Genomic DNA, 11,946 nt, shown 5'->3' with positions numbered 1-11,946 from the left:
TCAACCAAGACCAACAATGAGTTTCCCCAAATGTAGTTGAATTCTCTGGAAGGGCCAGCCAGGCACCTGGCAGCAGAAATTGGACTATATCCACTGGAAGGGCAGTAATTTGTTTTCAGTTTAATAGACACTTACTTCATGAATTTATTTTCAAAGCCACATTTCTTCTGGCTCTTACACTTATTAGATTATCTCTATATTTGCATTTGCAATACTTCAAGTAACAGCACTTCTCACCAAGGAAATCATCATAATATGTTCAATTAGTGACCACTAAACAACATTACTTCCCCAAGGTCAGGATTGATAAGTGTCTGGAATTACGAGCTGCAATCTGCAGTAGTTCCTTTTATGATTACACATAACAACCCACTTTCAAGTGTTTCTTTCCATAACCAGAACTTTGAGTTCTTCTGGTTAGAAAGTTTTGCATCCCAATGGGAGAAATGCTTCTCCAAGGATGAGACATTGGTTTTGACACATTGAAAACTGAGACTGTCACCTGGCCATTTGACATTCTTTATGCCAGGAAACTTTGCAGCCATAGATTCTAGCTATGAATTATGTGATTATGTATGAATTATAGTATGAATTATGTGATTATCAAGTGGAAATTTTATCAAGGGTTGTATTTAAACAAGAAGACCAGAGAGGCTATGTTTTTGAATCCACAGGATCCTCAGAGCATCTCCTGACAGTGAGATATTCAGATAAGATCACTGGGATTCTAGACTTAACCGGAAAATAAAAGGTTTTGTTCACCCACTAGGCCAGCAGTTCTCAGCCTTTCACAGGGGTCACCTAAGACCATCAGAAAACATAGTTATTTGCATTATGATTCATAACAGTAGCCAAATTTCAGTTATGAAGCAGCAATGGGAATTTTATGGTTCGGGGGGTCACTACAACATGAGGAACTGTATTAAAGGGTCATAGCATTAGGAAAGTTGAGAATCACTGCACTAGACAAAGAATTTTTATCAGTTGATGTCCTAGCTAGAAAGCAAATAGAGGAAATAAATTAGACATACCAATTAGACTCATGAGCAATCACAGAATATTGTTGTTCTGTTCTCCCTCTCCTCAACTTTTCCTGTCTTCGTTTTGTCTATATTTTGTGCATGTCAAGTAAAAGTTCATAAAGCTTAGTTTTATATATTTTTCTTTAGCTTGTAGGTTATTGATATGGGATGGTACCTGAACTAGGAGAAGAATAACTATCCCGCAGACATGGCTAGATTGAGTAATTGTACAATACAATGGAACCATTGAGCTCTTTTAGGGGTATTTTCTTAATTTGTAGAAAAGATAATAACATTGCTTTGTGTGAATGTGTTGTTTCTATAGTTTTTTTTGTTGTTTTGTTTGCTTGCTTGTTTTTCGAGACAGGGTTTCTCTGTGTAACAGTCCTGGTTGTCCTGGAACTCACCATGTAGACCAGGCTGGCCTCAAACTCACAGAGATCTACCTGCCTCTGCCTCCCAAGTGCTGGGATTAAAGGTGTGTGCCACCACCACCTGGCTGTGCTTTTTTATTTTGTGTACAATGAGTGTGTATTATGTATTAAGTAGCAAGAAAAGTTTCAATTTAGATTTCCCCTCTGTATTTGGAGAGGTAAGAAAGCTAAATAAAGATATTATCTATATTCCTTTTCTATATTTCTTCATGTGAATTGGGTTTGGCTAACTATATAGGCTAATGTGAGACTTGAAACTCTGAGAGGAGGCAGATGGTTGCAATGATGGTCACAGTGAAATAGGGTCTGAGACATGAGTTGGCAGCAGCTGGAATCCAGCTTTGTGACAGAAACTGATTCTCAGCCTCTGCTTTGTACTCTGGATGTGCCTTGAAGCTGTGACTAATGGCACTCCTTGATTTCATTGCTGCTGTACTGCCAATGAGTTTGCTAAGTGCCACCTTTGTGAAATTAATCCCTCCCCACTTGAAACACCTCAAATGAATTCTTTTTTCTCCCTGGTTGTACAATGACAATGAACCATACCATATAGATGGTCATCTCTCCCTAGACATTGTAAATGTAGTGTGGTAATTGTTTTGTAATTTTTTTTTATTTCTTCTAAGTGTCATTTCCAAGTAAGAAGCATCACACCAGGGGAAAAGATCATTGCAGATTAGAAAGCTGATCAGATGCCAGCAAACATCACATGGATGGTCTGTTGGATGCTAATTCTAACTTTATTGTGGTGCTTTCCAGTTTTTAAAGTGTGTTCACAAAGAGCAGGTGGTGTTTAGAGGGATGAGACAGACAAGTCTTGAGACAGACAACTAACTCTAACTGCTATGGGTGACTTCCTGGGTATGTGCTATATAGAGGGTACATTATTATTATTTTCTCATCTTATGCTTGGTCAAAATTGACAATATATTTTATAGGGTGTTTGTGTGGGTGCTGTGAAGCACTTATGACAATGACCAGCATATGGTACTACAATCACAATAAACATTAGTTGTTTTCTTTTGTTTGTTTTTAGAGTATGTACATAGCACACAACCTGGCTTAATCAGCCCTGGATTCATTCTTTAAAGCCCCAGAATCAGAGAAGGTGCAGATAGTACTATTGTTGAATTTGGATCACTTGCATTCATTAGAATGTTTAAACAGTTCTATCCAGGTAGCTCATCACTAAAGACAATAATCTTTGGAATAGGGGAAGAAAAATCACAGTACTCTGCAAGCAATCAAGTGGGACAGGAAAATGGAAGAGGAGTTCCTCTCTGAACTATATATATGACAAATGTGGGCCATAGGTATTTGTTCTTGAACCCCTGAGGCCAGCAGACCAACCCTTGTTGGCATGAGTGTTCAGGGGTGGATAGAGGGAACAGCTTCATCGTGATGCTACCACTGGGTCATTTAAAGCTTTTCTCGTGGGCGGGCTCCTTCCTTCCTTTACTATGACTATGAAGATAGCACTCTAGACACTCGGTGAGAGCGGCAGGTCGTCCTGCTTGGGGTCTCCAGAGGCAGAGCCTCTTGTGGCACAGCAATTGCTCGAAGGGGCTTCCTAAACTTTGCTGCTTGTTTTTTGCCCTGGCCGTCTAGGCTCTAGAACAGCGCCTGGCTGCCGTCCCTTCCTCAAGTCCGGGGGGCCGGAGGTGGGGGCGTCGCGCGGCCGCTTGGGGCGGTGCTATGCTGGCGGGCCCGCCCCGGGGCATCCCTAGCTAGACTTCCTCCTGCTGCAGGCGGCCAGCCCAGCTGGAGGAAGCCGCCGTAGCGGCATTAGCGGCCACGATGAGCATGGGCGACGCCGTGTGCACGGGTTGGCTCGTCAAGTCGCCCCCCGAGAGGAAGCTGCAGCGCTATGTGAGTAGGGGCGCTGACTCACCCCTGGCTTTCGTGTCCTCGGTTCTATGCCCGTGGGGTGGCCGTGCGTGGTCCTGGGGAGTCCCTGGTTTTAGGCGCGCGATACGTAACTGTTCTCAGCTCCCTAGCTACAGGCGAGGCCGGTGGACGACGGAAAGTGAAATCTTACGTCGAGCTGTGTTGCTGCAGCACCCTGCAGCAGGCTGGCCTGGTACCTCTTGCCCGCTGTGTTCAATCACTCTATGCTGCCACAGTCAGCTCTGGAGGGAGGTGGGTTGGGGCTAAAAGTCCCATGGCCAGTTTGTATTCTGGAGCAGCCGCAGAGACATCTCTAAAGGGTGCCCTGTGTCTGACTGGAGTTCCATTTCACAGTGAGGAGAACAGAGAGAGGGACGGGGAAGTGGACAGTAAGAGGATACCTGTGTGGGATACTTTAGTGAAGCTGCTGCATTCCTCTTGGACTGTAATGAGTACTATCATTGTAGCTATCACAAGACACTCCTGTTGGGAGCCTACCATACAGTGTAACTCCTTTCTCATCATGTCCCTTCTCAGCATATTCTTTATGATGACACTATGCTTTTTTAGTACAGCAGGAACCATTGACATTTGCTATTATGAAATAAGGGGCACTTGGAAAAGCACATCTTTCTACACATTATATGACCATCTTTAAGCTGCCCACAACTCAAAGATTCATTATATCTAGAGTTCTCGGGATAAGATCTTTAAAATATTCTGCTTAAAGATCTAATTGCTACTGATTTGTCTTTAGCCATTAGCAAAGCAAGAACCACTTTAGTCCCCAGGGAGCTGCATATAAACAGATATTAGCTTTTCTTGCCCCTTTATTGGGGGGGGCTGGAAGTACATTGATGGATCCCTGTCCTTCATAATTCCTAATTTCTCTGCGAAACCAAAGTGTGCTGGTGGTAACTACCCTGCCATGGTTTGCACTCTGCGGAGGCATCCCACTCCAAATGCGATTCTACCTGGTACTTGTGTTTATAGCTTTCCAACTGGTGTCCTTATTTTGTCCATATTCACCAATACTTCTGTTTTCATATTGAAGAGCACATATCATGTAGAAGTTCATGATTATAAGAAGAGTGCAATAGTACATGGATACTTCTAGAATTTGTAACAAGAGCACTTCCTGAATTTCAAGCTGCCCAGTGGTTCCCCTCCCCTCCATTTCTGGTTTAGACGGTATCTTACTCTTAGGAGACTTTGGAAAGGTTTTTGTTTGTGCTGCTGAATCAAAGAATGTTGTTCTGTTTGGTATGTAGCCATCACAGATGCAGAAATATGAGCATTTCTTTGAATAATAACAGTATCCCCCCCCCCTTGGAGACAGGGCCTCTCTACATAGTTCTGTCTGTCCTGGAATTCACTGTGTAGACCAGCTTGACCTCGAACTCAGAGATCTGCCTGCCTCTGCTGAGATTACAGTTGTGTGTCACCATGCCTTGCCCTGCATCATCTTTTTTTGACTCCACAAATTCCTAAACCCAAAGTCCCCCATCTGTCATCCTTTGCACCAAGCTGCTTCCCTAAGTTTTCAGCTATTTTGAAGATGCACTGATATAGAGGAGGCAGGAGGCAAAAACATGTTCCTCTGCTCTACATGTGCAGGTGAGGCTTGCAGTGCTGCTCCCTGAGTGGCTTTCCTTGCTGCCCTTAATGAAAGTCATTTAAACGATATTTTCAGAGTGGAACAAACTTTTCAGTAGTTGATTCAGAAAGATGATGAGTCTGGAGAAGGTTTATGGGTGACTCACCAACCCCCCTCCAATTTGGTTTGTATTTTGTCTTCAACAGGCTAGTTTAGGAAAGTTTGTTAGTGTTTCATAATTTTGGAAGACTTGGGTAGATCTTTTGTCATATGTAGTTTTTGTTTGTTTGTTTGTTAAAATGGCCCTGTGCTAAGAGTGGATAATGAATAGATTAGAGATGTGTGGAGTATGTGATGATAGACAAGATTGAAAGCAGAAGAGAACCTAGGCATAAACCTTGATCTTTTAGTCCCTGGTTGAGAACCTTTTGTTTTGTTTTGTTTTGTTTTGTTTTGTTTTGTTTTATAGAGACTGCTCTTTTTTTTTCTATCTTTGAAAAATCCCTCTGATTACTAAGAGATGCAGGAATTCATTTTGCCACTAGAGGTCAACGATGAGACACTTCAACAAGGTCAGGCAGTGCTGTTTAATTCAACTCTTGTGAGTAGTTTCTACTCCCTAACTGGCTGCTATCTCTAAAGTAGGCTCAGTGTTTGATGCTCAGAAGAAACAGAAAAGAATTGGTTTAGGTTCTTACAATTCCATAGTTATAATATATTTAGCATACTAATGTAATGAAGCTAGTTAGCACAACTGGGACAATAACCCAGTTCTTTGTGTTGGCAGGCCATCAATGTTTGTATTAACAAATGGAAGCTCAGTCTGTTTTCAGGCAAATCTTTCAGTACATTGTATTTCATTTACTTGATTACATAAGCCAAGGCTGTCAAAAAGTTAGTTTTTATCATTGCCCCTTTTTTGAAGAAAGTTGATTTCTTTCTTGTGTTTCACAAATAATCTAGACATTTATTCTTTTTATCAGAATTCAAACATTGTAGAAATGAATAGAAGTTTTCCCACATCCTACCCTTCTCAGGGTTGTTCCTAAGGACAAAAGCTGTTAGCTTTTTTTTTTTCTAGAAATTTTCTTAGAAAATCTGTAATTTTCTTTTCACATAAATGAGATTGTCCAATAATTTTCTCTTCCTTTTTACAACCAGTCTATATATTATTCCAAGTTAGTGCATATAGATTTACTTCATTTTCAAATCATTGTATAATATTCCTTATAATAGGTGTATAATTACTTATGTTTTCTATTGATGAACTTTTAGCTTACTTCTGTTCCATTGGTTTAAGTAATGTTTAAATTACTTAGAGGGTTGAGACGATAGCTTAGTCACACCTGAGTTAGGTTCCCACCACCCACGTAAAAGCTGGGCACAGTGATGTATACCTATCATTCCATCAGTAAGAATGTGGAAACACAAGGAACATGGGGCTTGCTGGCTATTCAATCTAGTGGAATTGGTGGGTTTCAGGCTCAGTGAGAGGCACTGTCAGCAAAGGTAGAGAAGTGATTGAAGAATGACACCCAATGTCCACCTCTGGACTCACACACATGTACACATGTCAGACTAAGCTAACTTATAAACTAAGCCAATATAACACTAAGTGACAGGGGCTTCTTTTGCCTCTGGATACAATTTTTTTTGTTGGACATGCAAATGCAAATATTTTCTACCACTCTATAGTTTGTTTTTTCATTCTCTTTACAGAATTTTTGTGGAACCAAGATTTTATTTTATTTTTTATTTGAGACAAGATCTCATACTATAGTCCAGGCTGGCTTGGAATTCACTATGTAGCCTACATTGGCCTCAAACTCATAGCAATTCTCCTGCTTTTGGAATGTTAGAATTAAAAACACGAACTACCATGCCCAACTAAGACTTCAAAAATTTGAAAATCAAAATATCAGATTTTGAATGTCTGTTTTATGGTCAACTATTTGTTCATTTCTATGCCAATATCATACTTTTTGATGAGCATAGCTTCATAAAAATTTAGTTTTAGCCTCTATCTTTGTTTTACTTTTTCTGAATTGGTTTGATTATTCTAAGTAGTTTGCTTTTCTATAATAATTTATAAATTACTGTGTCAATTGATTTTATTGAAATTAGTCACTTATTAGTACTTGTGGCCTTGCTTGTACTTAGAAATTATAGTATGATCAGTGTTTTATAAAAATGATGAGAAAAGATATCCTTTGCCATGTCAATATTTGGGATAACAGCATTTAATTTTTTAATTTCAAATATTTCAATTATAGGTCTTCTTTTAGTTTATTTATTATTTATTTATTTTTGGTTTTTTTTTTTTTTGAGACAAGGTTTCTCTGTTTTTAACTTTGGCTGTCCTAGAATTTGTTCTGTAGACCAGACTGACCTTGAACTCACAGAAATCTGCCTGCCTCTGCCTTCTGAGTGCTGGAACTAAAGGCATGCACCGCCACGACCCAGCTAAAGTTTATTTTTGTTTTATGTGTATGGCTGTTTTGCTGGCATGCATATCTATATGCCACGTAATGCCTATAAAGGCCAGAAGGAGTCAGATCCCCTGGGTCTTGAATTATTACAGTTGTGAGTCGCCTTGTGGGGTCTGGGAATCAAACCTGGGCCCTCTGCACGATCAACAACTGCTCTTAAACACTGAGCAGCTCTCTGGTCTCAACTATAGGTATTTTGTAGACACTTTAAACAAATTGAATTTGCTGAGCATTTCTGTCTGTCTGTCTATGGTTTTTTTGTTTGTTTTTTTGTTTTTGTCTTTTTTTTTTTTTTTTTTGAGTCAGGGTTTCTCTATGTGGTCCTGGCTGTCCTGGAACTAGCTCTGTAGACCAGCCTGACCTCAAACTCAGAGATCCACCGGCGTCTTCCTCCTAAGTGCTAGGATTAAAGGCACCATCACTGCCCAGTTTACTGAGATTTTTTTTAAATGAGAATTGATACTTTTTAATCTATAAAGTAACAATTTGCTTTTCTTCTTTAGTCTGTTACTATGGTGACTTCTTGGCTAGTCTTATTTGATTTTTGCTGTTTTTGAGAAGGATTTTGCTGTGATTCCTTTTTATGTTTGTGATGCTAGAGATGGAACCCAGGGCTTTGCACATGTTACTAGTAAGCACTCTATTCTATGATTTTTAATGCTGAGCCAGCCATGAGCTCCCTGGATAAACTTCATGTGGTTGTCATGTATTATTGGATTTGCTTTGCTAGTAGTTTGCTGCAGGCATTTGTACTTCTGTTTATGGTAGATACAGACAGAGTTTTCCTTTTTTTGTGTGTACGTGACTATCTTTGTTTGGTTCTGATATTAGTACAATGCTGGGCATGTAAAATAAAAAAGGAAGTGTTCTCTCTTGCATTTTCTGAAAGATTTTGCATACAATTAGTATTCCTCTTTTCTTAAATATATCTGGTTGAATTCATTATTGAAACAATTTGAAATTGACCATCTCTTTCTGGAAAGGGTGTCATTAATTAGAATTCCATTTCTTTAAAGAGCTATTTAGAAGATCCATAGCTTCTTGAATGATCTGTAGTAGTTTAGTCTGCCAAGGCTTTTCTTAGTTTCTACTGAATTGTCAGATATATCAAAATTAAGTTAGTTGATGTATTCCTTCTTGTTCTTTTCCCATTATAGGATCTGTAACAGTGCTTCCTTTTTCATTTATTATTCTGTAACTTAGGCCATCTGTTTTCCTGTTTTTATGACCACTCTGGCTAGAGTTTTGTTAAATTTTCTGATATTTTCAAGGAATTAGCCTTCATTTTCATTGATATCTACTATTTTCTTTCTTTTTAATTCCATTAGTTTATTCTTTCATCTTTGTTGTTTCTTTTTGATTGTTTTGGGCTTAATTTTATTGTTACTCTGGCTAGTTTCATTACATTAAAATATTAATTTTATTTGTTGAGCTTTGAGATTTGGCTAGCAGTCCCTAATTCAGGGGAACAGTCTGTGGGAGTCTCAGGCTTATGGCCCAGACCCTGATTGTCTTTACAAAGGAACTCTTCCCTTACCACACTGTCCCTAGGCTAAAGGAGAGAGTAGTTTAAGATGCTCTTGAAATGCATTTTTCCTGCCTCATCCTGCTGAGTAGCTAGAATTGTAGGCCTGCATCCCCAAGCTCACTCAACTCCCTTCCTTCCTTCCTTCCTTCCTTCCTTCCTTCCTTCCTTCCTTCCTTCCTTCCTTCCCTCTCCCTCCCCCCTCTGTCTCCTTCCCTCCCTCCCCCTTCACTCCTTCTTTCTCTTTTTTCTTCCTTCCTTCTTTCTTTTTTCCCCCGCCTAGATAGAGTTTTTCTGTGTAGCCCTGGCTGTCCTGGAATTCACTCTGTTCGAGGCTGACCTCGAACTCAGAGAGCCAACTGCCACTGCCTTCCAAATACTGGAATCAAAGGTGTGCACCATCACCCCCTGGCTAGTTTGCCCATTTTTCTTTGTAGTTTTTTGGGGAAAAAAATCATGATATTATTTTTAGCACAAGAGAGGTAACCCAAGCTGGGTGGTGGTGGTGCACGTCTTTAATCCCAGTACTGGGGAGGCAGAGGCAGGCAGATCTCTGTGAGTTCAAGGCCAGCCTGGTCTATAAGAGTTAGTTCCAGGACAGGCTCCAAAGCTACAGAGAAACCCTGTCTCGAAAAACCAAGAGAGAGAGAGAGAGAGAGAGAGAGAGAGAGAGAGAGAGAGAGAGAACCCAGGGCCTTACTCACGGTGCCCAAATCTTCTTCCAATGAGCTATACCTCTTAAATATCTTTTTATGTTTTTCCTCAAAGTCAGTTTCTTTTGGTACTCATAGGAGAGTTTCATTGTCTGTTGGGTTTACTCTATCGTTGCTGGCCTGATAAGTACTTGACAGGAATTGTGGAGGAAAAGCCTGACAGAGTTTAACTCTCCCATACTTAAGAGAGCCCAAGGGCCCCACCCTTTTCCAATATACTCCACTTTCTTAAACTGTGGGTTATCACACAATAGAGGGTTAAATGTGGATGTTGAGCAAAATTTGGCAGCAGTAAAACCTTGATAAATGTGTACCTATCAAAAATTAATTAAAAACCAAATGAATAATAAATCCAAGGTGTTTATGGCAATGCTTGCATGCTGTATCCTATAACTTCACTGAAGTCTTGGCTCTGAACATACATGCATATTTTTCATATGCAAGCCACCATACCAACAAACACTTTCTAAAATATCTTGACACAGGTTATTAGAGTATATAAAATTTTTCAGCTTTTATAGAAAAATAATAGAAAACAAAGACTTTCAGTATTTTCCTGCTGACATTCCTCATTGTCTATCTTTGCAATGTATTATGTTAGAATCTTTGGTTTTTAAAATTACTGTGTGCTGGCTTGCATTTCATAAAAAATCATTAAATAGACTTTGATTTAGGATTAGTATAAAATTTCCAACAATTTCTGGAATGGCCCTAAATTTTTGTCATTTTTACTACATATTTATGCAAAGAACATTGATGATTATAAAATCAAAGTATCAATCACCTCTGAAAAATATTCTATATCTTGAAGAATCAAATATTCAGGTAAGTTTAATTTTTGTATTTATTTGGTATGTGTTTGCACAAGTACATGTGCATATGTGCACACATGAACCATAGTACACATTATGAAGGTCAAAGGATAACTTATAAGAGTCTGTGCTCTCTTTCCACCATTAGGGTTCCAGGGATCCAACTCAGGACTTCAGACTAGGTGATAAGTCTCTTTACCTATAGAGCAGGCCAAAGATTTAATTTTTTATTTAAAAATAAATAAGCACATACATTATAGTAGTATGAAAATTTGCTTTCATCAAAGTAAATGATAATATTATATGTATACCAAACACTTTAAAAGTATTTTTTCTTTATCATTTATTATTAAAGGATGCTTAATTTGTATACCTATTTTATATACTTATGTGCTGAATGTTGAATAAAAATTTCTTGGATGAAGGGGGATCACAAGTAGAAAAAAGTTTAAGAAGCTTTGCACTGTACTACATTCTGCTTCCAACTCACTGTTTCAGCTGAATTTTTCTTACTGACACAGTAATCACTGACCAGGCAAGCAAGTGCTGCATTTTGTCCCTCCCTGCAGGCTTCTGTATCTCCCCGTATTCCAGATTCATAAGTTGCCTTGCAATCTGAGATCTTTTAGAATTGTTTGGTTAATTGGTTCATTTGTTATTATGAATTAACATCTTGTTTTTTGCTTCAAAACCTATATTGTCTGATGCTAATATATTCCAGTTTTCTTTATGTATTTATCATTTTACATTAATTTTTAGCATTTTCATTAACATTTTTATTGTAGGTGTCTATAGTTAATCATGCTTCTCTGTTCAATTTGATAGTCTTTTTGTTTATAGTATTTACACTTAATGTGACTAAATTTTAGTCTGTCTTGCTACTTGTTTCATTTATTCTTTGTCTTTATAGAACACTCCCTTTTAGATTAGTATTTTTTTCTTTTTTTGAGACAAGGTCTTACTGCGTATCACTGACTGGCCTGGAACTCATTATATACAGCAGGCTGATCTTACACTCAAGAGATTCACTACCTTTGCCTCCTGAGTATTGGGATTAAAGTCATATGCCACCACGGTAAAGGATGCTTCATCTTACCACAAGGACACTTGCTCAAACATGTTCATTACAGCTCTATTCATAATAGCCAGAAATTGGAAACAACCTAGATGTTCCACAACATAAGAATGGATAAAGAAAATATGGTATATTTACATAAGGGAGTATTACTCAGTTTTTTTTCTTTGAGACAGGATTTCTCTGTGTATCTTTGGAGCCTGTCCTGGAACTCGCTCTGTAGACCAGGCTGGCCTCAAACTCATAGAGATCCATCTGCCTCTGCTCCCCAAGTACTGGAATTGTGTGCTGCCACTGCCCAGCTCTTTATCCTGTTATTAAAACATCATGAAATTAAAAGGTAAATGGATAGAAATGGAAAAAAACTAGTTTGAGTGAAATATCTCAGACCC

The 11,946-nt window shown here is 38.8% G+C and overlaps 1 protein-coding gene across 7 annotated transcripts in view; it reads left to right on the top strand.

Annotated features, from left to right (window-relative positions):
* The first annotated feature begins 3,199 nt into the window (after nt 1-3,199).
* Nucleotides 3,200-11,946, top strand: part of Gab3 (GRB2 associated binding protein 3) — a 99,415-nt gene continuing 90,668 nt past the window's right edge. For all 7 annotated transcript variants that reach the window (XM_075958199.1, XM_075958204.1, XM_075958198.1 and 4 more), the window contains exon 1: nt 3,200-3,325. In XM_075958199.1, the coding sequence (XP_075814314.1) occupies nt 3,254-3,325 (72 nt within the window). In that variant the 5' untranslated portion in view covers nt 3,200-3,253. The remainder of the gene's footprint in view (nt 3,326-11,946) is intronic.

This window comes from Microtus pennsylvanicus, chromosome X, assembly GCF_037038515.1.
Source record: "Microtus pennsylvanicus isolate mMicPen1 chromosome X, mMicPen1.hap1, whole genome shotgun sequence".
Taxonomy (NCBI): domain Eukaryota; kingdom Metazoa; phylum Chordata; class Mammalia; order Rodentia; family Cricetidae; genus Microtus; species Microtus pennsylvanicus.
Note: the sequence above shows the minus strand (reverse complement) of the source record. Positions and strands in the feature narration are given on the sequence as shown.